Genomic DNA, 26808 nt, shown 5'->3' with positions numbered 1-26808 from the left:
GAGCCATTTATTTAACGAGTTAGGACCTGAGCCATTTATTTAACGAGTTAGGACCTGAGCCATTTATTTAACGAGTTAGGACCTGAGCCATTTATTTAACGAGTTAGGACCTGAGCCATTTATTTAACGAGTTAGGACCTGAGCCATTTATTTAACGAGTTAGGACCTGAGCCATTTATTTAATTGAGGCCAACTTGTAGAATGTGTAATATTGTTCTAGTTCTAGAAATTTAGTTACACAGCTTTGTATAAATATCTTCCCGTAATGTTAACGGTGAGCTTTAACATGGCTGCCATAGAATGTAGAAGTGTTATGTAAATAATGCAGAAACCTTATTGGCCCAACTCTCTAAATGCATGGCTCTGGTTAGGACCATAGACATCCTGTTAAATGACTTGCCTATTCCAATTCCTAATTCTATGGTTGGGTCATTTAGGTTTCTGCATTACGATGCATTTACATGACACTACAACATTCTATGGCAGCCATGTTATAGCTCACCATTAACATTACACGGGGGATATTTATACAATGGTGTATAACTGATTGTTTAAAATTAGAACTATATTAAAAATTATACAAGTTGTCCCAACTCTGTAAATACATAGCTCTGGCTGTCATAGTCCTCCTAGAAGATTTTGGTTAGCATAATAGATCCAAGTGTTTAACCCTTCCTCCTCTCTCTCTCTCCCTCTCCCCTCCCTCCTTCCAGATGAGGAGGTTGCATCTTTGAACATGATTCGGAGTGCACCGGTAGGGCCGGTTGCCGGGGGGATTATGGGCTGTATCATGGTGCTGGTGTTGGCTGTATACGCCTACAGACACCAGCTCCACCGGCGCTCACACCAACACATGTCCCCTCTGGCCGCGCAGGGTAAGACACTTCGACATACTGGAGATGAATGTTACCTAGCGGTGACACGGGTAGCGGTGACACGGGTAGCGGTGACACGGGTAGCGGTGACACGGGTGGCGGTGACACGGGTGGCGGTGACACGGGTGGCGGTGACACGGGTGGCGGTGACACGGGTGGCGGTGACACGGGTAGCCTCTGATTTAGGATGACCTCAGAGAAATCTCAGTGTTATGAATAGGACATGTTATTGACATTTTAAAACCACTTTGTTATTGTCTTAGTCTGTTATGAAAGTATTCAAATTCAGACAGTAATTGCCCCTAAAGTTGCCTCTGTTGTCTGAGCATCAGGTCTTCGTTTTGGGAATGAAAGCTGCTGCTAGAGCTGTGGGGATGAATGAATGAACTAATGCCCTGAACTCAACAGCTGACCTGCGCTACAGACAGCAGTGTTGTCTTTCCCAAATGACACCATAAACACTTGTTATTAACTCTGACTAAAGAGATGCATGAAAGTAATCTCTTACAATAATACTTTCTTTCCCTCTGTCCTTTCTGCAGAGATGTCAGTGCGGATGTCGAACCTGGATAATGAGCGAGATGAGGACAGTCATGAAGACAGGGGAATCAGTAAGTACTGTAGGAGGATTAGTATTAGTGTACGGTAAGACCTTGACTTGACCTTGTCTTTATTCCTTGTATTAAACCTAGATGTTTTCCTGTCCCGTCCTGCAGTCAGCAACACACGGTTTATTGCTGCAGTGATGGAGAGACACACCCACAGCCCCGAGCGCAGGAGGAGGTACTGGGGACGGTCAGGGACAGAGAGTGACCACGGTAAGACAATATGACCCCAGAGGAAACAGGCTACTGTTCTGCTCTTCAAACCACACATTTTCTGCTTGAGAAGGAGGAGAGTAGTAGAACTCTCTGTAAAACCACATAACAGATAGGACACCCTTCCCTTGTGTTCCCTCTCTTCTGCCCGGAGATGAGTCTCTCTAGCTAACACTGGTTGTGTAACTACTGATCAGAGAGGAACGTGAAGGAGAGGAGGAAATTGATGCAGTGGAGAAATACAGAGAGAGTGGAAGAAAGAGGGAGGAGGCGATTCAGGGCAAACAGCAAAGCGTTAAAAACACATTGGCTCTGTTCCTCAGCTCAGTCAGTGGCGTTTTCCCACAGTCCACTCACTCACACTGCTGAAGGGTCTCTGTACTCTCTAGACACACAGTCACTGAGTCAAGGATGTTGTCTAACAGCCTGCAGGCTAACAGACATCCAGGTATGGGCTTTATTAATACAACCTTTCTCTGTATTATTACCTAACTCCTGACCTTTCACATCCCCTGTTTCAGGCCCCGTCTCCACGGTTGTTCATGACCCTTTTAACTGTGATTTACTTTTCTCACCTCTTGTGCTGCTCGAACAACTGATGACAAATGGCAGTAGCACTGTTTGAAATGTCTTCTCATCAATAGATGGAAGGAGTTGAGCAGAGGATAGGAGTGCGGAGCTGCGCACTCTGTGCTTCTGAAGTTGGCATCTTTCCTCTCCTCCGGATCCCATTGAAGTCCTCCCCATAGTTCTCTCTGACAGAATTAGAGAACATGTCAAAAGCCTAAGTGACCTTCAGAAGCTCTACTAGCCAGGTTATATCAGTACCTCTTTGTTTCGCTTAGATATATACCAATAGATGCCCATTCCTTCTCCCATCTTCCACTCATACCTATCTTCCATTACACTCAGCACAGCAGTGACGTTTCTACTCTTTCCACAGTTGGACTGTTTTCTAAAAGTTGATGGTTCATCTTGTAGAACTGAAGTGCCGGAGGGATGCTAAATGTTGGGATTTGGCAGATATGTATGATGCTTTAATGTCAGTGATCTGCGGGGAGTCGTGGAGGAGGGAGGGAAGTTGGAGAGGTGTTGGAGATGGAGGGATTGATTCAAATTGCCAATCCCCCCTGATTGATATCGCTCTCTTTCTCTCCACTGCCGGGGCACAAACTTTCCTTAACTCGTCCCTTCATACCAGCTCACGTGCAACGTACACACACACCACTCCCTGCACATACAGCTCTCCTTCTCCAGACGTTTCTACAATGATTGAGATTTAACACACGGAATTAATGAGGTGTGATGGCTTAGAATGTTATTCCCTAAACTGTAATTATAGATCGATGGACGTATACTCTGGTGTGTAAAGTCTTGCTGATTCTCCTCTGAAGTCTCTATTGGTCTATCACAAAGTGCTTGTATACTTATCTCCTTTTATGAATGCCTGTGTTTTTTACATAGATGTGGATTGAATGTATATTAACGTCTGTGTTCCTGTGTGTCGCAACAGGTTACAGCACCATGAGTCCTCAGGAGGACAGCGAAAACCCTCCCTGCAACAACGACCCCCTGTCGGCCGGCGTGGACGTGGGGAACCACGACGACGACCTGGATCTGGACACGCCCCCTCAGACGGCGGCGCTGCTCAGCCACAAGTTCCACCCGTACCGCCACCCGCCCCACCACCAGCTCCACACACACCACCTGCAGGCAGCTGTCACTGTGCACAGTGTGGACGCAGAGTGCTGATCCTCTATACCCGATACCTACACAGGCCTCAGCTCTCCTCCAACCCCACCAGCCCTATCCCAAGCCTGGCTACATCACTACTAGCTATTCATCCAACACTACCACTACCAACCCCAGACTCCACCACTCATGTGTGCTCCCACTGTGCCAAGCCAGGGTGAGAGGAGTTGGGCTGGGGAGAACAGAGCAGACCCCCTGCAGGAGGAACACTAGCTTCTGTAGCCCAGTATAGCCCTGCTCAGAAACATGGGGGGTGTGGTGGAGGCCTCTTTTATTCAAAAGGGGTCTGAACTTGTTTAAAAGTGTAAACAAAGCATCTCAAATTTTTAAGAAGAAGATAACAAATAAGAAATAAATGATTATTTTTCTACTATTTATTGAACTGGATTTGAGAATGATCAGATGAGCGCCTGACAGTGGCTGGAGCTGAACTGAATGAACTCTGGTTGCCAAGGTAACCACAGTGGCTGATCATGGACCACAGAGTGTCCCTGCTGCACACGCCCCTCACTTCCTGTTAAGGACGCATCATGAAGAGGAAGTGGTTATTCAACACATATCTGACACAGGTTATTCTTTGGATTATTTTCAGTTGAGAATCAGAAAATCCTTGTTATTGTTGTGAAATTAGTTGAACTCTTTGTCCTGACTGAACAAGCTGAGTACAATAAATTGTATTCACTAATCCACCCTACCAGGCAACCACCAGTCAAGGGCTGGTTTGTGTCAATGGGATGCTGTATGACTGAATATGGAAGGGCGATGTCAGGCCAGAACCCTGGCAGAATGACTCAGACACACAGGAAGAGCCATTCCCACACTTTAGTGACCTGTTATCTGCCTGAACATTAAGGCATAGAGCTGGTGAGAGGGATTGGTTGGTCTGTTTTATCTGACCCACTCACACTAACATCTGGACCTGGTGGGCCAAGCTATGACTCTCTCTGTCTCTATGCCTTAGTGGGACCTATCAGTGTTGAAGAGAGGTGTGTGTGTGTGTACACAGCTTGTGCAACTGTAATTGTGTGTGTGTGTGTGTGTGTGTGTGTGTGTGTGTGTGTGTGTGTGTGTGTGTGTGTGTGTGTGTGTGTGTGTGTGTGTGTGTGTGTGTGTGTGTGTGTGTGTGTGTGTGTGTGTGTGTCTGATTGTATGGAAGTGGTCAGAGCATCTTAATTGAAAGCATTATTACATGGTTTAATTGTTTTGAAAGTGTAATTAGTGAATAGAGATGAAATTATTTTTGTTTCAGCAGTCCGCCTGATTTTCGGACGAGTAATTTCCCCGTTATGACTGTTTTTTTGTCATGTGATTCATGGATGAACTTCTCCAAATCATGTCATTATGCTATTCATTTAGTTTTGGTGAAGAATGTCTCATGTTTTTTTACCCCCGATCTAAACTGTATAATGTGTACATACCTTTTTAAAAGTCACAAATAGCTATTCATGTGTTGCACTCCATATTTTTATGTTGGAAATGAAATATTGTTTACTCAAAATGATGCTCAGATATTTGGGTTTATTGTGATATTTTTCAGTTCATGCGACACCTTGGATGTTATTAGGTCTACCTTTCTTAAGGTCCATATTGGATGGAAGACAGACTGACATAGTTGTATTTTAGACACTTAAAGTTGAAGCTCTTAGTCTTTAAAAAAAAAATGTTTAACCACGTAGGGTCAAAATGTCACAAAAAACAATATCAATTGTCAAGAAGAGATTTTATTTTAGACTGCAGTGGAACTTTCTCCCTGTTCGTTGAGTTGGATTAGTTATAGACAGGATATGGGTCAATTTCATTTCAAATCTTAGAAATTGAATATCGTGTTACTTCCTGAATTGAAATATAATTGACCCCAACTTTAGTTCTAGAATACCTTTTCATTGAATAATAATGCCATGTCACCTAACCCTATAGGTCATATTATGGGATATTGTGGTACTCTACTCTCTGTAGTTAAAGCAGTAATTAGTTTTAGTCACAGTTATCTCCTACTGTCCTGTTCATAACCACCACCACTGAAATTATAGCACTGGACGTTACTCATAACACTACACAGCTCTGGGAATATACGCCTCGATTTTGTCACGTCGGTTGGTACATATTTCCAACGGTACAGCACCAAAACATACAGTACCAGTCAAAAGATTGGACACACCTACTCATTCAAGGGTATTTCTTTATTTTTACTATTTTCTACATTGTAGAATAATAGTGAAGATGTCTAAACTATAAAATAACACACATGGAATCATGTAATAACCTAAAAAGTGTTAAACAAACCAAAATATATTTAAGATTTTAGATTCTTCAAAGTAGCCATCCTTTGCCTCGAGGACAGCATTGCACACGCTTGGCATTCTCTCAACCAGCTTCACCTGGAATGCTTTACCAACAGTCTTGAAGGAGTTTCCACGTATATGCTGAGCACTTGTTGGCTGCTTTTCCTTTACTCTGCAGTCCAACTCATCCCAAACCATCTCACTTGGGTTGAGGTCGGTCATCTGATGCAGCATTCCATCACTCTCCTTGGCAAATAGCCCTTACACAGCCTGGATGTGTGTTGGGTCATTGTCCTGTTGTAAAATAAATGATAGTCCCACTAAGCGCAAACCAGATGGGATGGCGTATCGCTGCAGAATGCTGTGGTAGCCCTGCTGGTTAAGTGTGCCTTGAATTCTAAATAAATCACTGACAGTGTCACGAGCAAAGCACCACCATACCATCACACCTCCTCCTCCATGCTTCACGTGGGAACCACACATGCGGAGATCATATGTTCACCTATTCTGCGTCAAGGCAAAGGGTGGCTACTTTGAAGAATCTCAAATATATTTTGATATGTTTAACACTTTTGTTGGTCACTACTTGATTCCATATATGTTATTTCATAGTTTTGATGTCTTCAATATGGGACTGTAGTATGTGGAAAATAGTAAAAGTAGGAAAAACTCTTGAATGAGTAGGTGTGTCAACTTTTGACTGGTACTGTAAGTGGGTCTGATGTTTAGATTTTTGGTTTGAATCTGAAAAACAAGAGCTACATTTACTGAGACTATATTGTAATTACATTTTTGATGCGAGAGAGCATGAACAGTATTTACCAGCTGTTGTAAGAAAGTATAATCTTGTGTATACTGAACACTATGAATTTAATTAATGTACTGAAAGAACTTCCAGTGTAACATATACAGTTATAAAATGGAGATATATTGCAATGTGAATGTGATAAAAAAAAAAAATCCATGTTACACTTAAAACCACTTGCCTTTGAATGTATTTCCCATTTACTATGTTACAGTTCACTGTGTACCATGTACTGTACTGCCTCAATATTTAATTCACGGTGTACCATCATGTACTACTCCCTTTAGACAGCATTAATCACATCTTAGTTCATCAATAACATTAAGTACCACCCATGGCAGACACAATCACAGTGCAACAACTTAGTAGGCTGATGTTCCTAGGTCAGTCTGTAGGGCACCATGTCCCACCTGCCAGTACAGATACAGTAGGATGAACTGATAGGGAGGGATTACCTGCTCCTGTATTTAGCCTCTGTGTCAGCCCCATATTGCTGTTAGCAACCAACCCATATTTATTGTTGGATTAGACTGGGGTGGAAAGGTAATTTAGGGCGACTGAACGGTATTAGACAATGGCCTTTTAATCCCACAGGTTAACTGCCCTCTGTTTTCAGCGTGTTCCAGCTACTGTAGAAGTAGTTAATTGTGGGGGAGGTAGGGGAAGAGCTATGCTTTATAGTGCTTCTACATCTGCATTGCTGTTTGAGGTTTTAGGCTGGGTTTCTGTATAACACTTTGTGACGTCTGCTGATGTAAAAAGGGCTTTATGAATACATTTGATTTATGGATATTTATTTATAAGCCTTTCTGTACATCTTAATTGGCATATAGACTTTTGTACCAAACAATCTAGATTCTATGAGTTTTCTTTGTAGTCACATTCACCACCTCTAAAAGAGAAGATGTGCCTAAAGTGATGAATTGATGTCTTGGCATCAATTTATGGAATATGATCTATAGGTCTATGAATGTAAAGAGGTTGAGAAAGATCTACAGACACACTATAGCAGTTGTGAATAATGGGTAAATGCTGAAGTGGGATTCGGTCCTCTATCTAACCAGGTCTTCTCTCCACATTCTAAACTAAGTTTCTTCAGATAAAGAGAAAGGACACGGTAGATGTTTTTCCTTAATGACAATAGGCAGCAGGACAGAAAAGTGGACCAGCTTGTTCTGCAGTGCTGAAGGATGGGCCAGGGCCAGCAGGAGAAAGAGTAGCTCCTCACTCTTTCTCCCTCTCTCTGCCATGGATCTGCTCCGGATTAGAGCACTCTCACTTTCCTAAGGCCATTCAGGGTGTACCCAAGGCATTCTCTGACAACTGAGGAGTAAGCATACACATGCACTAACAGGCTAGCTTATTCTGAAGTAGGCCTGTACTTATTTGCATCTCCTCCTCGTCATCAATGCATCTCAGAAGGACCACTGGTTGAGGCTGATGTACCATTAACATCAGGGAACATGGGGACGGTTATGTTGAAGGGCAATTGGGTAGGTGATAGAGGTCCTGCTCATGCTTAATCCATTCTGTAATTTTCTGTTCTTCAATCCCATATAAATGTGTACCTGAATGGTGAGGACAACCATCCAGTGTCCTGGATTAAAGCAAGGAATGACCATGTAAATGAGTGAAATAGATCTACAATGAAGATGATTTTATCGCCGTCCCTGAATTGATAATGTTTACTCCTACACACACAGAGCACCTCACTCACAGCCATTCAGGGTTCAAGGTTCCGTCCGCCTACATAACAAACATGTGTCCCAGGTTCCTGCATTGCCCCATTCAGCCACTCGCTGACACCCACTCACAGGTCCCAACGATCGAGCGCTGACGTTTCCTTGTTTCTTCTCATACTCCCACTCGGTGGAGCTCTGAATCATTCTCACAGAAGTGCAGACCAACACCCCATCCCCATTGGCATCTGGTTGGATAGCCTGCCTTTCCTTTTACATGTGAAAGACTTCTCTGATTTGCATGGATGAAAAATGTGACAAACTTTGAGGAATTTTTATGACATGAGGGGAATACAATGGTGTGTGAATGAGAGAGATTGTTTTCTTGAGGGGAGTTTCTGTTTATCTCTGATTGGGATAAATCCTGTCTCCAGCATCTTGTTACTGACCAGCATCACTGACCATCATTTCAGAGAAAACACAGTTGATTGATTCATGTCTTCCAATCTGTATGGATATTGAGACATTTTGCTGGTAGGCTCACATACAGTACAGTTTTGAGAACACACTCATTCAAGCCAATCTTGTTATAGCCTATATCCATTGAATAACTATTTTATTCAACCGCCCGTCAGACAGGAAGTGGGTTAGTTTGATTGCTGTAATTACACATAAACGAGGTATAGTTCTGCTTTAGTCTGAAGACTGTAATTTCATTTTCCAGTTGAGAGCAGGATGTTTCCATCCCTTCGTTGTGATAGTGTAGCACTATTTGTAGAGCTGCCAAACATCTCACTAGGTAAACGGAGCATCATATCTATTTTGCATGATGATTGGTTTATTTTCTCCCCTTTTTAAAAACAGTTGTGCTGAAAATATTTCCTAAGCGGGTTGCAATTTATACATTCAGGTCTGACACGCACACACTCACATGGCCATTGTGGGGGCCCTGGAGGAAAGCTGCCATTTACCGCTCAGTCTGACTGGGTGGCATCATCCACCCACAGGAAAAGGATTGACTGACTTTGGCTGAGAGAAGACCTGGCCATTCAGGTTTATAATCTGCACAGCAGGGGAACGTTACTCCATTTTCCACTGTTTGTATGTTAGGGTATATTTCTTATTTATAGGCAAAATAAAGTATGGCCTATATCCTACATTGCAAGGATTTGAATTATTTTCAATTAGTTTTTTACTCAGTCGGGTTCTCGCCTCACTATCGAGAGTAAGAATAGTAGGTGCAATGTCTACATTTGGTTGTGCATCAGCAGTTTTTCTCTTATTTCAGTCCCTCAGTTAGCTGACAATTACCCATGTCAATATTTAGATTGGTAGTTAGCTGGCTAGACTATCTTGTAGTAATCATGGCTGAATACCGAACGTGCATGCAGAGCACGTCATTCTCACTCAGATATCATCTCAACATTAGCTTTAAAACAGAAAATATGTCTTGCCATAATTGTCTAGATGCTGTAGCCATTAAGATTTCCCTTCACTGGAACTAAGGGGCCTAGCCCGAACCATGAAAAACAGCCCCAGACCGTTATTCTTCCTCCACAAACTGTACAGTTGGCACTATGCATTGGAACTGGTAGCGTTCCCCTGGCATCCGCCAAACCCAGATTCATCCGTCGGACTGCCAGATGGTGAAGAGTGATTCATCACTCCAGAGAATGTGTTTCCACTGCTCCAGAGTCCAATGGTGGCGAGCTTTACGCCACTCCAGCCGACGCTTGGCATTGCGTATGGTGATCTTAGGCTTGTATGCAGCTGTTCTGCCATGGAAACCCATTTCATGAAGCTCCCGATGAACCGTTCTTGTGCTGACGTTGCTTCCAGAGGCAGCTTGGAACTCTGTAGTGAGTGTTGCAACCAAGGACAGACTACTTGCTTCAGCACCCGTTGGCCCAGTTCTGTGAGCTTGTGTGGCCTACCACTTTGCGGCTGAGACATTTTTGCTCCTAGACAATAACAGCACTTACAGTTGACCAGGGCAGCTCTAGTAGGGCAGAAATTTGACGAACTGACTTGTTGGAAAGGTGGCATCCCATGACGGTGCCACGTTGAACGTATCTGAGCTCTTCAGTAAGGCCATTCTACTGCCAATGTTTGTCTATGGAGATTGCATGGCTTTTGTACTCGATTGTATAACGGATGTGGGGGAAATAGCTAAATCCACTAATTTGAAGGGTGTGTCCACATACTGTTAGAGAGCAATGTTTATTTGAAAAACAGTATGCATTATGCTTTATCATAAAACGAATTATGCAACCTGTAGGCTAGTTGATTGTACTCTTCTCAGTATTGGATATAGCCTCTCTATAACGTGCTTATTGACAGGTAGCATTAGTTCATTAGCCATGGAGTATAGTCTACCACAGGATGGCGATACAATACTCGTTATTGTTTCATAGTGCCCTCTTATACATTTTGTCAACGGTGTGGGTCGCCAAGCGTCCGGGGTAGCCTACAGTAGCGCGCCGGGGCCTGGCTTCATGTGCGTACCTTTCCCGTCTGCTCTGCTCTCTCTCACTCAGATGGGAGCGACAAAAACACAGACGCCCACCTATCACTGCCTCCACTCACTTTCTATCACAGCTACTCAAGATGGCGGCAGCTTCCTCCATCCAGCCGCCGACCGTTCACTCTTTGAACCAGGAAAGTGCACATTTCCCGGATTCTGACAGCCCGGAGAGCCGGCAGGATGAGGACGCAGCATCCGAGGGGACCAGTCTCAGAGACTTACCCGATTTGGAACCGGAGGAAATTGAGAAGAGGCTAGAGAGAACTCGCCGCGAGCTGAGCAACAGGAGGAAAATCCTAATTAAAAACCTTCCACAAGATTCAACCAACCAGGTATCCTACACTATTCTGTATTTTGACAGATGGAGGGAAAGTTGTTTTGTTGCGCTTCTCTTTTGCGGCTCTCTGGAAGTTTAAAATAATTTCAGGTGTGCTAATATGCAATACTTTGCTATACTTATGTGTAGTATATTTGGACCAAAACGAATATTGGGCCAAATTAACTTAAACTGTTTGAGAGATCCGTTAATTTTGCTGCGAGTATTGTCGTGGCTCTGCGACCTGCCACTCTCATTCGATATCCATATTACTGTTAAATAGTAGTTTGTAATGCATCATTAGTCTAATTCCTACAAAGACAGTTATACAATGTAAATGCTGAAAGGCATTTAACTATGGACGCGCACCGGGCTTGTTATATTTTGTTGTTACAATGTAGCGAGGAAAGATATCAGACAGTGGCCTCGAGTTTGTTAATAATTTCTACAATGTGACCAATGACACAAATATTTGCCAGTAGCTTACAATTGAGCAAATAGAAGAAGCCAAGGGCAATGTTATGCGTTTATTTATCTGCGTAGACCTCCACCTCACATGAAACTTTTTAGTTTGTCTGATATGGGCTATTTGGTTTTAATTTTGCGACATGACAACCAAATCGAGCACTACAATATGTTATTCCTGATTACGCAGTACGACCATATCATAATACTACAACTATCCAATATACAGTATATTGAGTTATAAGGGAATTTTATTGCCCGTCAAACCATTGATTTTAAAACACACACACACACACACACACACACACACACACACACACACACACACACACACACACACACACACACACACACACAGTCTGTGCACCACAGTTCCCATGTGAGTAAGTGGGTTTTCCCAGAATCCACACACACAGGAGAGCAACATTTTTAAACAGATCCACTCTGCTGTCTGCACCATAAGGAGGCTGCCAGGTTGATGGAAATGGAAAACCATCTCTGGCTTATGTAACTTGTCTGCTATCCCCCATCCTTTCCATATCCCCTCCATATCCCATCCTCGCCCCCAGCCCATTTCCCCCCAGTATAGTAGGAGCCTGACTAGCCCCCATTGTAATGGTGTCCTTGTCCAAGTTGGATGCTGTCAGATCTATAACCCTGCTGATACCCCTCAGATGAACGGGAAGGGGATGGAGAGAGGTAGGGAGAGAAGATATAGCAGAAAAGCTGGTTGAGAGAGAGCAGATGTAGGTTGAGCGGTTGATGGAGGATACAGTGCATTCGAAAAGTATTCAGACCCCTTGACTTTTTCCACATTTTTGTTACATTACAGCCGTGTTCTAAAATTGATTACATTGTTTTTTCCCCTCATCAGTCTACACACAATAACCCATAATGACAAAGCAAATACAAATACAAAGCAAAAAGGGTTTTAGACATTTTTGCAAATGTATTATAAATAAAAAATGGAAATATCACATTTACATAAGTATTCAGACACTTTACTCAGTACTATGTTGAAGCACCGTTGGCAGTGATTATAGCCTGGAGTCTTCGTAGGGTATGACGCTACAAGCTTGGCACACCTGTCTTTGGGGAGTTTCTCCCATTCTTCTCTGCAGTTCCTCTCAAGCTCTGTCAGGTTGGATGGGGAGTGTTGCTGCACAGCTATTTTCACATCTCTCCAGAGATGTTCGATTGGGTTCAAGTCCGGGCTCTGGCTGGACCACTCAACAACATTCAGAGACTTGTCCCGAAGCCACTCCTGCATTGTCTTGGCTGATGGCTTAGGGTCGTTGTCCTGTTGGAAGGGGAAACTTCACCCCAGTCTGAGGTCCTGAGCGCTATTGAGCAGGTTTTCACCCAGGATCTCTCTGTACTTTGCTCCATTCATCTTTCCCTCTATCCTGACTAGACTCCCAGTCCCTGCCACTGAAAAACATCCCCACAACATGATGCTGCCACCACCATGCTTCATCATAGGGGTGGTGACAGGTTTCCTCCAGACGTGACTTTCTCCAATTCAGGCCAAAGAGTTCAATGTTGGTTTCATCAGATCAGAGAATCTTGTTTCTCATGGTCTGAGTCCTTTAGGTGCCTTTTGGCAAACTCCAAGTGGACTGTCATGTGCCTTTTACTGAGGAGTGACTTCCGTCTAGCCACTCTACCATAAAGGCCTGATTGGTGGAGTGCTGCAGAGATGGTTGTCCTTCTAGAAGTTTCTCCCATCTCCACAGAGGAACTCTGGAGCTCTGTCAGAGTGACCATAGGGTTCTTGGTCACCTCTCCGACCAAGGCCCTTCTCAGCCAATTGCTCAGTTTGGCCAGTTGGCCAGCTTTAGGAAGAGTCTAGGTGGTTCCAAACTTCTTCCATATAAGAATGATGGAGGCCACTGTGTTCTTGGGGACCTTCAATGCTGCAGACATTTTTTGGTACCTTGCCCCAGATCTGTGCCTCGACACAATCCTGTCTCGGAGCTCTACGGACAATTTCCTTCGACCTCATGGCTTGGTTTTTACTCTGACATGTACTGTCAACTGTGGGACCTTATATAGACAGGTGTGTGCCTTTCCAAATCATGTCCAATCAATTGAATTTACCACACGTGGACTCCAATCAAGTTGTAGAAACATCTCAAGCATGATCAGTAGAAACAGGATGCACCTGAGCTCAATTTCGAGTCTCATAGCAAAGGGTTTGAATACCTATGTAAATAAGGTATTTATGTTTTTATCTTTAATACATTTGCAAAAAAATCTTAACCTGTTTTCACTTTGTCATTATGGGGTATTGTGTGCAGAATGATGAGGAAATGCTTTTATTAAATCATTTTTAGAATAAGGTTGTAACATAACAAAATGTGGAAAAAGGGAAGGGGTCTGAATACTTTCCGAATGCACTGTATAGATGGTTTTCTGTTCCATTAACCAGTCCTCTCTTACAAACGAGATTTCATCTCTGTGAGACTAACCTGGATAAATAAAGGTTAAGTAGAAACAAATGAGAGTAGGGCAGAATACAGGGTGGGAGGGTTAAGGGGTGAGGTGGGAGGGATGGTGGAGGATGAGGCGTCAAACTACCCACTCACCTCCTGCTGTCAGCTAAGCTGTTCAATTATTTAGAGCCTCTCTGGAACAGGTGAGACTCATGCAGGTGGTGTGTATGTCACCCTCTTTACCCAGCCCTCTCCTGGATAGCACTGCTGCATGTGTCAATAGCAGATGTTGTCAAATCTGCCCCTCAAAGAACAAGACACACTCTTCATCACCACCGTGCACACACAACACGCACTCAATATCACATGCACAAACATACACAAAACTCCACGCACAAACAAACGCAAGCCTGCATACAAATCCATTATTTTGAAGAGGTCATTATTAGTATTGATATAATGGGTATCCTACTCCCTGAGTAGCTCCCTAAGAGGACTGAAATAGCTGACAGGGAGCTGAGTGGTGCAGCATGCCTGACTCTGAGCCTGGGTGTAGAAGCTGGCTGACTGTTGTAGATCTAGCTGCCTGGCTGACTGTTGTAGTGCTGGTGCTACAGAGCATGGTGCTTCAGAGCATGGTGCTACAGAGCATGGTGCTACAGAGCATGGTGCTACAGGGCATGGTGCTACAGGGCATGGTGCTACAGGGCATGGTGCTACAGGGCATGGTGCTACAGGGCATGGTGCTACAGGGCATGGTGCTACAGAGCATGGTGCTTCAGAGAATGGTGCTTCAGAGCATGGTGCTACAGAGCATGTCAGAGCATGGTGCTTCAGAGCATGGTGCTTCAGAGCATGGTGCTACAGAGCATGGTGCTTGCAACACCATGGTTGTGGCTTCAATTCCCACGGGGGACCAGTATGAAAAAAAGTATGAAAATGTATGCAGTCACTACTGTGAATCACTCTGGATAAGAGCGTCTGCTAAATGACGTAAATTATTACTCTGTTATTATCAGAGCTGATTGAGAAGAAAAGACTACTGGCAACTTAAAGTGGAAATATGTTGCATTCACAGCAGTGACGTAACTAGAGATTCATGGATAGGGGGACTAAGCCTCTTTTAGGGGGGTCTGGGCATACTCCCCCCTCTCTCTGTATCTGTTCTGACTTACCACAAATTCACATCGTAGCCTATCTGCATGAATCCGTCCTGTCCGAGCCTTTTCCTGTCCGTTTACTGTTAGCAAGCAGTCTCAAGCCACAGAAGTAGCTAACACTAGAGGTCGACCGATTAATCGGAATGGCCGATTAATTAGGGCCGATTTCAAGTTTACATAACAATCGGAAATCGGTATTTTTGGACGCCGATTTGGCCGATTTAATTTAAAATTATTATTATTATTATTTATTTTTTTTACTTTTATTTAACTAGGCAAGTCACTTAAGAACACATTCTTATTTTCAATGACGGCCTAGGAACGGTGGGTTAATGTTAATGGAATTTTATATCTTAATGATAATAATCAACAATCAATAAGCCTTGACTAATTCCCAAGGTTTGTAAGACAATGGGTTAAATAATTAGGCAAGGACTCAGCTTTCTGCAAAAGGTTCATTCGGCTTTATTCATGAGAACGTTCTGTAGTCCCAATAACAGACCTTTATTTTATAGTTCCCTCCTTACTTACGCACATATATACACACACAAACATTAGATGTATGTTTCACTCCCCGGATTTCTCACAACCGTTAATCACTATCCAGCGCTGCCCGTTCCTTTCCCCCCCGAGATTAGAGAAACCTTGGGGATACCTCCCTGCTTAAACACACACACATTTTGTCCCGACCTTCTACTAGACCTTATGGGACTAATCATTCAGTACATTGATTATTCATTATCCATGCTACATAACTACTAATTAATGATGGATTATTAATTCATTTACCTCTATTAGATAATTCTCTTATCAGTTAACTGCCTTGTTCAGGGGCAGAACGACAGATTTTTACCTTGTCAGCTCAGGAATTCAATCTTGCAACCTTACGGTTAACTAGTCCAACACTCTAACCACCTGCTTTACATTGCCCTCCACGAGGAGCCTGCCTTTTACGCGAATGCAGTAAGAAGCCAAGGTAAGTTGCTAGCTAGCATTAAACTTATCTTATAAAAAACAATCAATCAATCATAATCACTAGTTAACTACACATGGTTGATGATATTACTAGTTTATCTAGCCTGTCCTGCGTTGCATATAATCGCTTAGGTACACGTTGCTCCAACCATAAACATCAATGCCTTTCTTAAAATCGATACACAAGTATATATTTTTAAACCTGCATATTTAGTTAATATTGCCTGCTAACATGAATTTCTTTTAACTAGGGAAAATGTGTCACTTCTCTTGCAAACAGAGTCAGGGTATATGCAGCAGTTTGGGCCGCCTGGCTCGTTGCGAACTGTGAAGACTATTTCTTCCTAACAAAGACAGCCGACCTCGCCAAACGGGGGATGATTTAACAAAAGCGCATTTGCGAAAAAAGCACAATCGTTGCACGACTGTACCTAACCATAAACATCAATGCCTTTCTTAAAATCAATACACAGAAGTATATATTTTTAAACCTGCATATTTAGCTAAAAGAAATCCAGGTTAGCAGGCAATATTAACCAGGTGAAATTGTGTCATTTTGCGTTCATTGCACACAGTTAGGGTATATGCAACAGTTTGGGCCGCCTGGCTCGTTGCGAACTAATTTGCCAGAAATTTACGTAATTATGACATAACATTGAAGGTTGTGCAATGTAACAGGAATAACGTTTAGTTTTCGAGATGATAGTTTCCGGATTCGACCATATTAATGACCTAAGGCTCGTATTTCTGTGTGTTATTATGTTATAATTAAGTCTATGATTTGATAGAGCAGTCTGACTGAGCGATGGTAGGCAGCAGCAGGCTCGTAAGCATTAATTCAAAATTGCCAGCAGCCCTTTGCAATGCATTGCACTGTTTATGACTTCAAGCCTGTCAACTCTCAAGATGAGGCTGGTGTAACCGATGTGAAATGGCTAGCTAGTTATCCCGGTGCGCGCTAATAGCGCTTCAAACGTCACTCGCTCTGAGACTTGGAGTAGTTGTTTCTCCTTGCTCTACATGGGTAACGCTGCTTCGAGGGTGGCTTTTGTCGATGTGTTCCTGGTTCAAGCCCAGGTAGGAGCGAGGAGAGGGACGGAAGCTATACTGTTACACTGGCAATACTAAAGTGCCTATAAGAACATCCAATAGTCAAAGGTATATAAAATACAAATCGTATAGAGAGAAATAGTCCTATAATTCCTATAATAACTACAACCTAAAACATCTTACCTGGGAATATTGAAGACTCATGTTAAAAGGAACCACCAGCTTTCATATGTTCTCATGTTCTGAGCAAGGAACTTAAATGTTAGCTTTTTTACATGGCACATATTGCATTTTACTTTCTTCTCCAACACTTTGTTTTTGCATTATTAAAACCAAATTGAACATGTTTCATTATTTATTTGAGGCTAAATTGATTTTATTGATGTATTATATTAAGTTAAAATAAGTGTTCATTCAGTATTGTTGTAATTGTCATTATTACAAATAAATAAAAAATAAAAAAATCGGCCGATTAATCGGTACCGGGTTTTTGGTCCTCCAATAATAGGTATCGGTATTGGCGTTGAAAAATCATAATCGGTCGACCTCTAGCTAACACTAACCAGAATGTTAGCTACAATTCGGCCTAACAGTAACTAGCGCTTGCAGCTGCCTCTGCAGCAGCAGCCTCCCCAGGTCCTAGTCGCCCAAAAAACGTACCCGATTTAATCTGGTTATTACTACTGCCCAGAAACTAGAATATGCATATAATTATTGGCTTTGGATAGAAAACACCCTAAAGTTTCTAAAACTGTTTGAATGGTGTCTGTGAGTATAACAGAACTCATATGGCAGGCAAAAACCTGAGAAGATTCTGTACAGGAAGTGCCCTCTCTGACCATTCCTTGAGCTTCTTGACTCTTTTTATTGAAAACTTAGGATCTTTGCTGTAACGTGACACTTCCTACGGCTCCCATAGGCTCTCAGAACCCGGGAAAAAGCTGAATGATGTCGAGGCAACCCCTGGCTGAAAAACATTAGCGCGTTTGGATAGTGGTCGGTCAGAGTACCATCAAACTGGGGCTCGTGCACGAGGCGACCCCATGTTTTTATTTTCTCTCTCTTTGTACTAAAACACAGATTCCCGGTTAGAATATTATCGCTTTTTACGAGAAAAATTGCATAAAAATTGATTGTAAACAGCGGTTGACATGCTTCGAAGTACGGTAATGGAATATTTAGAATTTCTTTGTCACGAAATGCGTCGTGCGCGTCACCCTTCTTTACACTTCGGATAGTGTCTTGAACACACAAACAAAACAGAGGATATTTGAACATAACTATGGATTATTTTGAACGAAACCAACATTTGTTATTGAAGTAGAAGTCCTGGGAGTGCATTCTGACGAAGAACAGCAAAGGTAATAACATTTTTCTTATAGTAAATCTGACTTTGGTGAGGGCTAAACTTGGTGGGTGTCTAAATAGCTAGCCCTGTGATGCCGGGCTATCTACTTAGAATATTGCAAAATGTGCTTTCACCGAAAAGCTATTTTAAAATCGGACATAGCGAGTGCATAGAGGAGTTCTGTATCTATAATTCTTAAAATAATTGTTATGTTTTTTTGTGAACGTTTATCGTGAGTAATTTAGTAAATTCACCGGAAGTTTGCGGGGGGTATGCTAGTTCTGAACGTCACATGCTAATGTAAAAAGCTGGTTTTTGATATAAATATGAACTTGATTGAACAAAACATGCATGTATTGTATAACATAATGTCCTAGGTGTGTCATCTGATGAAGATCATCAAAGGTTAGTGCTGCATTTAGCTGTGGTTTGGGTTTATGTGACATTATATGCTAGCTTGAAAAATGGGTGTCTGATTATTTCTGGCTGGGTACTCTGCTGACATAATCTAATGTTTTGCTTTCGTTGTAAAGCCTTTTTGAAATCGGACAGTGTGGTTAGATTAACGAGAGTCTTGTCTTTAAAATGGTGTAAAATAGTCATATGTTTGAGAAATTGAAGTAATAGCATTTCTAAGGTATTTAAATAACGCACCACAGGATTCCACTGGCTGTTACGTAGGTGGGACGATTTCGTCCCACCGACCCTAGAGAAGTTAAGATGCGATGGAACGTTTGACGAAAAAAAAGAAATCACAGAGAAGCCCCCCTAAAATAGGCCTAGTGACGTCCCTGATTCACAGTATGACATTTCATACTGTATTATGCAATTCCATTGAAATATAAGTATTTGTATTACTTTTACAACAGCCTCTCCATCCACACATACTACTATTCCTCTCCCTCATGTCTCTAACAGCCTCTTTTTCAATAATCCCTGAAGACAGTCAAACTTAAACACTGTGGACAGTGAATGAACAAAGCTCTTGAGTTGTATTTCTTCAGAGAGAGAGAGACAGAGTAGAGGGAGACAGAGAGACACAGAGTGGAGGGAGACAGAGAGACACAGAGTGGAGGGAGACAGAGAGACACAGAGTGGAGGGAGACAGAGAGACACAGAGTGGAGGGAGACAGAGACACACACAGAGTGGAGGGAGACAGAGACACACACAGAGTGGAGGGAGACAGAGACACACACAGAGTGGAGGGAGACAGAGACACACACAGAGTGGAGGGAGACAGAGACACACACAGAGTGGAGGGAGACAGAGACACACACCGAGTGGAGGGAGACGAGAGAGACACACCGAGTGGAGGGAGACAGAGAGAGACACACCGAGTGGAGGGAGACAGAGAGAGACACACCGAGTGGAGGGAGACAGAGAGAGACACACAGAGTGGAGGGAGACAGAGAGAGACACACAGAGTGGAGGGAGACAGAGTCACAGAGTGGAGGGAGACAGAGTGGAGGGAGAGAGAGAGAGGGGAGACAGATAGTAGGGTGAGAGAAAGAGAGGGAGAGGAAGGAGGGAGTAGAGAGAGCGACAGAAGTCTGCTGCAGAGTTTTTTTCTGGATCAAAATGGGGTTTAGGTGGTGTGACACCTCAGCTTTTATTTTGGTGATTGTTAGTTCTCAAAGATGATCTTATTAAAAACAATTATTGGTCCATTATCTTTTCTACATACTAATATATATATACATATATATATATATATATATATATATATATACACACACACACTGTATATTACTGTTTGGACTTTGGTGGCCCGCCCAAGACTTTTCAATGCAGAAAAAAATCTTAGTTGCCTACTGCCGCTTGCTGATCTGTAGCAGCCTGGCCTGTGGAGTGGAGGGAGAGACAGAGTGGAAAGCGAGGCAGGAGTTTGCTGCCTGCTGCTGGCCTGCTGTTATCCGGTGCCTGTCTGTCTCTGGCACTGGCTCAGAAGCTGCTATTGAGACTCTCTCCCTGGTGGGATCAGTAGTTCTTTATATCATTGTAGTCCGATTCTGTGTTCATCCTCTTTTACAATTGTATATTTCGGAAGCTGGGACTGACCGTTGATATCACTATAGTTCATGTACATTCTGACTGAAACAACTGGGGTACAAACAACATATTGTGACCCTTTTTCCCACAGATATCCTTAGACATTGTAAAGATCAGAAAACTGTAATTTCAATCATTCACAGAACAGTTGAGGAATGGAATGACATGGTACTAAAGCTGCACATTGGAAAAGTATTTGTAGTTATGTAACACAAACCCTTTCATTCTGTATCTAATATGTGTACATTTGAAGTGGCTGTTATGAGTTGTAGCGTAAATGCACTTAGAAAGAATTGCAAGGTTCTAACATGTCATTATAACTTTGCCTTTGAAACCCCACTGTAACCTCTGTGGCTGTAAAGGGGTTTTGCTGGTGGCAGATCTCTGTGTAGCTCAGTCAGTGTGGTGGTTTCAGCTGGTGCCATGATATGTGAGGAGCCTCTGCCTTGCTGCTGTGTGGTGTGCTGCTGAGGCGGCAGTGTGCCGCTGTGCCCACCTGAGCCCTGAGCTCCAGGGACACACAGAGACGGGGAAAGATCAGACGAATTGACTGGAAAACGAGCCCTGTCCTTGGGCATGCCACCTGCCACTGATGCTTTTCCTCTCACAGAACCATGCCTGGAGAGAGAGGAGAGAGCTAGAGAGAGAGAGGAGAGAGAGAGCTAAGGAGAGGAGTTAGTGGTTAGACCTTTGAGAGACTAAAGTCAAGGACAGAGAGAAACAAAGAGAGATACAAGTGTGAAACGGGGTGAGAGAGAGGTGAGAGAGAGGTCAGAGAGAGGGAGGGAGAGAGATTGTGTGTACATGAGCATGTTCTTGTTCTCTCTGGGTAACAGAACACTGCATGAACATTTCATTAGACAGACAAATAGCAGTGCAGAGGGGCATGAGGAGAGGAGACAGAGTTGTTAATCTCTCTGGGATATGTGGGATGCTAGCGTCCCACCTCGACAACAGCCAGTGAAATTGCAGGGCACCAAATTCAAAACAACAGAAATCTCATAATTAACATTCCTCAAACATACAAGTATTATACACCATTTTAAAGATATACTTCTTGTTAATCCAGCCACAGTGTCTGATTTCAAAAAGGCTTTACTGCGAAAGCATACCATACAATTGTGTTAGGTCAGCGCCTAGTCACAAAAAAAACATACAGCCATTTTCCAGCCAAAGAGAGGAGTCACAAAAAGCAGAAATATAGATAAAATTCATCACTAAACTTTGATGATCTTCATCAGATGGCACTCATAGGACTTCATGTTACACAATACATGTATATTTTGTTCGATAAAGTTCATGTTTGTATCCAAAAATCTCAGTTTACATTGGCGCGTTATGTTCAGTAATGTTTTGCCAACAAAACATCTGGTGATTTTGCAGAGAGCCACATCAATTTACAGAAATACTCATCATAATGTAACATCCGTCGTTAACGGTAGACCAAGGCGCAGCGTGAGTTGGGTTCATCTTTCTTTATTTTAACCGTGAACCAGCAAAACAATAAACAATACAACGAACGAAAAGCTATGCGTGCAAACACATGCAACGCAAAGACAACTTCCCACACAGACAGGTGGAAAAAGGGCTACCTAAGTATGACTCCCAATCAGCGACAACGAAGTACAGCTGTCCCTGATTGAGAGCCATACCAGGCCAAAACACAGAAATAAAAAACATAGAAATATAAAATATAGAACATACATCAAAACACACAAAACAAACACCCCCTGCCACGCCCTGACCAAACAACTATAACAAATAACCCCTTTTACTGGTCAGGACGTGACACAAACTTTGATGAAAGATACAAGGGTTATGCATAGGATTATAGATTCACTTCTCCTTAATGCAACCGCTGTGTCAGATTTCAAAAAGCTTTACGGTGAAAGCACACCATGCGATAATCTGAGTACAGCGCTCAGCCACCAAAACAAGCCATACAGATACCCGCCATGTTGTGGAGTCAACAAAAGTCAGAAATAGTGTTATAAATATTCACTTACCTTTGATCATCTTCATCGGAATGCACTCCCAGGAATCCCAGTTCCACAATAAATGTTCGTTTTGTTCGATAAAGTTAATCTTTATGTCCAAATACCTCCTTTTTGTTCGCGCGTTTAGTTCACTATTCCAAATGCACAAGGCACGGGCACTAAGTCCAGATGAAAAGTCAAAAAAGTTCCATTACAGTTTGTAGAAACATGTCAAACGATGTATAGAATCAATCTTTAGGATGTTTTTATCATAAATCTTCAATAATATTCCAACCGGACAATTCCTTTGTCTTTAGAAATGAAAGGGAACGGAGCTCGTGCTCACAGCCGTGCGCGTGACTAAACTAAAGGCTTTCAGCCAGACCACTGGTTCAAACAGCTCTTATTCGCTCCCCTTTACAGTAGAAGCCTGAAACAACATTCTAAAGAATGTTGACATCTAGTGGAAGCCTTAGGAAGTGCAATCTGACCAAATTTACACTGTATATTGGATAGGCAATCACTTGAAAAACTACCTACCTCAGATTTCCCACTTCCTGGTTGGATTTTTCTCAGGTTTTCGCCTGCCATATGAGTTCTGTTATACTCACAGACATCATTCAAACAGTTTTAGAAACTTCAGAGTGTTTCCTATCCAAATCTACTAATAATATGCATATCTTAGCTTCTGGGCCTGAGTAGCAGGCAGTTTACTCTGGGCATGCTTTTCATCCGAATGTGAAAATACTGCCCCCCAGCCCAAAGAGGTTGGGCTGGGGGGCCCAACAGTAGATGCCACAGTAGAAAAAGCCTTTGAGCTCAACCTGTCTGTGAGGTGTCCTATGAAGTGAGACTATTTAGTCTTGTGTGTGATCTGTGCCGTGCTCTAGTGAGCCACCTGTCTTACACTCTGTTGAGGAAGTCACCTGTCTTACACTCTGTTGAGGAGGTCACCTGTCTTACACTCTGTTGAGGAAGTCACCTGTCTTACACTCTGTTGAGGAGGTCACCTGTCTTACACTCTGTTGAGGAGGTCACCTGTCTTACACTCTGTTGAGGAAGTCACCTGTCTTACACTCTGTTGAGGAGGTCACCTGTCTTACACTCTGTTGAGGAGGTCACCTGTCTTACACTCTGTTGAGGAAGTCACCTGTCTTACACTCTGTTGAGGAGGTCACCTGTCTTACACTCTGTTGAGGAAGTCACCTGTCTTACACTCTGTTGAGGAGGTCACCTGTCTTACACTCTGTTGAGGAGGTCACCTGTCTTACACTCTGTTGAGGAAGTCATCTGTCTTACACTCTGTTGAGGAAGTCATCTGTCTTACACTGTGTTGAGGAAGTCACCTCAACAGAGTGTAAGATAGGGAACGGGGCAGAGTGGAATATGGGGACACCCCCAGTAGTGGCACAGTCATGGTTCCACAAATAGGAAGAGAGAGAACAGACTTCTAGGAACAAGAACACAGAGTAATACCTACATGTTATCTGGTTAGTCACATACTTGAGTGGATCAAGGGCAGGAAGACATTCCCTGCTAGGCCCCAGCTGACTGGTAGAGGCTGTACAGTGGAGTTTCCCAAACTCGGTCCCTGGGACCCCAAGGGGCACGTTTTGGTTTTTGGCCTAGCGCTACACAACAGATTCAAATAATCAACTAATCATCAAGCTTTAATTATTTGAATCAGCTGTGTAGAGTTAGGGGAAAAACCTGAACAGGCACCCCTTGTGGTCCCAAGGACTGAGTTTGGGAAACGCTGCTGTACAGTGACCAACACTGGCTTGTGTGTTTCTACTCTACCCAGAGCTGAAACTCACAGGCTGGCTGGGCTGGCTGGGCTGGCTGGCTGGCTGGCTGGGCTGGCTGGGCTGGCTGGCTGGCTGGAGGTGTGCTGGAGAGACTCTCACCCAGTCACCTACTTTGAATCCCTCAGTCACTCCGTCCCTTTGACTCACATGGTCACTCTCCCTCTCTGACAGTGTAGACTTTTACTCAAAATCCCCTTAAACCACTGTCCTCTGTGTGTGTGCTTATAAACCATTATATTAAGCCTCTGTGAGTGAAGGGGGCAGAAGGTGTGTGTGTGTGTGTGTGTGTGTGTGTGTGTGTGTGTGTGTGTGTGTGTGTGTGTGTGTGTGTGTGTGTGTGTGTGTGTGTGTGTGTGTGTGTGTGTGTGTGTGTGTGTGTGTGTGTGTGTGTGTGTGTGTGTGTGTGTGTGTGTGTGTGTGTGTGTGTGTTTGTGTTTAGGCTACAATAGCGAACAAGTTAAGAGCTGAAGTGTAAATGTATGAACATCTCTTCCTGTGTAATCCATTAGCCTTAGCTCATCATCTCTGTGTCCTGCCCAGTTCTGCTCTCCTTTGCTCTGGCCAGGTCACCTCGCCTGCCTGCCTGCCTGCCTGGCTGGCTGGCTCCCTGCCTGGCTGGCTGCCTGTCTGTGCTGTGTGTGCTCCAAATGGCACCTTATTCCCTATATGGTGCATTGCCTTCGACCCGAGACCTATGGGCACTGATGAAAAGTAGTGCGCTATAGAGGGAATTGGGTTCCATTTGGGACACAGCCTGCCCAGATGTTTTTTCTAGGCCGATCAAATGTTTATGACTAGGATTGTGTGTATTTGAGACAAGAAATCCTCACGTATGTCTTAATCGATATCTCTGGTTATTGTGTCCGGGAAGGGCTTTCTTCTCATTTAAGACCTATTATCGTCTGTGGACCGAGACGCATTAAGAGGAGAGGGAGAAGGAGAGATAGAGAGAGAGAGGTAGAAAGAGAGGGATAGATAGAGAGAAAGAAAGACAGGAAAAAATTGTTCATGTTGATTGTATCTCTCTTTGAGCGGAGATGAGTTTAGATGGCTCCTCTCCATGCATTTGTCCCATATGGCATCCTATTCCCTATATAGTGCACTACTTTTGACAAGGGCTCACATACTGTACAGTAGGGCTCTGGTTAAAACAAGAAGTGCACTTTGTAGGGAATAGGGTGCCATTTGGAATTCTGCCAGAGAGTGTTTTCTCTCAGTAAGAGGAACAGACAGAATATAAGTATACCCAGTCTGTTTACTGCTAACTAAGTTAAGACTGTAGTTCTCAGGGCAGGACTGTGCTGTTTAATGTCAGACCCCTGCCGACACAGCAGGAAACAGCTAGGAGTCACTCACAACCAAGCAGAGACGCACACTGCGGGGACTGGAGCTGGTGGGCTGATGCTTTGGGACCCACTGTCTTTCCTCAAAATGTGACGACGGAGCAGTGTAGAAATAGCACAGCACACGATGGCTCAGCACAGCATGACTTGGTCTGACACAGCACGCATGTTTAAAGTGTGTAATGCAGTCTGAACTGTCTCAGGCAGCGATGTGTTTTACAGGATGTGGACGTGGGGCTTCAGAGTGGCTTAATGGAGGTTTGTCAGCAGGCTAGTTCTGCTGCAGGAGGGACCCTCTCTGCCTTTACCCTACCTCCACCCATCACCCATCTGTGAGCACAGAGACAAACAAGTTTGAGTAAATACAACAACATTGTTTAATCTCACCCCAGACAGACAGGGAAGCATACCACAGTGCATGGCCTTAAAAGGAGAGCGAGAGTAAGAGAGAGGGAAGGAGGAGGAGGAGAGAGAAGAGGAAGAGGCTTCTGTGCTGGATGTACAGCTCTACCCTCCCCATCTCTCTCTCTCTCTGTCTGTCTCTCTCTCTCTCTCTCTCTCTCTCTCTCTCTCTCTGTCTGTCTGTCTGTCTGTCTGTCTGTCTGTCTGTCTGTCTGTCTGTCTGTCTGTCTGTCTGTCTGTCTGTCTGTCTGTCTGTCTGTCTGTCTGTCTGTCTCTCTCTCTCTCTCTCTCTCTGTATCTCTCTCTGTCTCTGTCTCTCTCTGTCTGTCTCTCTCTCTCTCTCTCTCTCTCTCTCTCTCTCTCTCTCTCTCTCTCTCTCTCTCTCTCTCTCTCTCTCGAAATGCTTTGATTTCCTCTAACATCCCATAAAAGCTGCTCTGTTTAGCTACCAGTGATCCAGCGTGGGTGTGTGTGGCCTGCAGCTGAGGTGAAACAACGCATGCCTCTCTCTGCCTCCCTCTGTTATATACAGTCCACACATCTTCTGTCAGGCAGCAGTTCCCCAGAGACCAGCCACACATCTTCTGTCAGGCAGCAGTTCCTCAGAGACCAGCCATACATCTTCTGTCAGGCAGCAGTTCCTCAGAGACCAGCCATACATTTTCTGTCAGGCAGCAGTTCCCCAGAGACCAGCCACACATCTTCTGTCAGGCAGTAGTTCCCCAGAGACCAGCCACACATCTTC

At 43.6% G+C, this 26808-nt stretch overlaps 2 protein-coding genes across 4 annotated transcripts in view; both read left to right on the top strand.

Annotated features, from left to right (window-relative positions):
- Nucleotides 1-6705, top strand: part of cachd1 (cache domain containing 1) — a 112406-nt gene extending 105701 nt beyond the window's left edge. Inside the window, exons 23-26 of one of the 2 annotated variants that reach the window (XM_014123422.3) lie at nucleotides 714-875; nucleotides 1418-1486; nucleotides 1592-1693; nucleotides 3207-6705. In XM_014123422.3, coding sequence (XP_013978897.1) covers nucleotides 714-875; nucleotides 1418-1486; nucleotides 1592-1693; nucleotides 3207-3445 — 572 coding nt within the window. In that variant the 3' untranslated portion in view covers nucleotides 3446-6705. Of the gene's footprint in view, nucleotides 1-713; nucleotides 876-1417; nucleotides 1487-1567; nucleotides 1694-3206 lie in introns of both variants that reach the window. The other variant, XM_014123420.3, reaches the window with a different exon arrangement.
- A 3992-nt stretch (nucleotides 6706-10697) lies between these two features.
- raver2 (ribonucleoprotein, PTB-binding 2) overlaps nucleotides 10698-26808 on the top strand; it is a 230687-nt gene continuing 214576 nt past the window's right edge. For both annotated transcript variants that reach the window (XM_014123424.3, XM_014123423.3), the window contains exon 1: nucleotides 10698-11067. In XM_014123424.3, the coding sequence (XP_013978899.3) occupies nucleotides 10819-11067 (249 nt within the window). In that variant the 5' untranslated portion in view covers nucleotides 10698-10818. The remainder of the gene's footprint in view (nucleotides 11068-26808) is intronic.

Source organism: Salmo salar, chromosome 10 (assembly GCF_965601325.2).
Source record: "Salmo salar chromosome 10, fSalSal1, whole genome shotgun sequence".
Classification (NCBI taxonomy): domain Eukaryota; kingdom Metazoa; phylum Chordata; class Actinopteri; order Salmoniformes; family Salmonidae; genus Salmo; species Salmo salar.
Note: the sequence above shows the minus strand (reverse complement) of the source record. Positions and strands in the feature narration are given on the sequence as shown.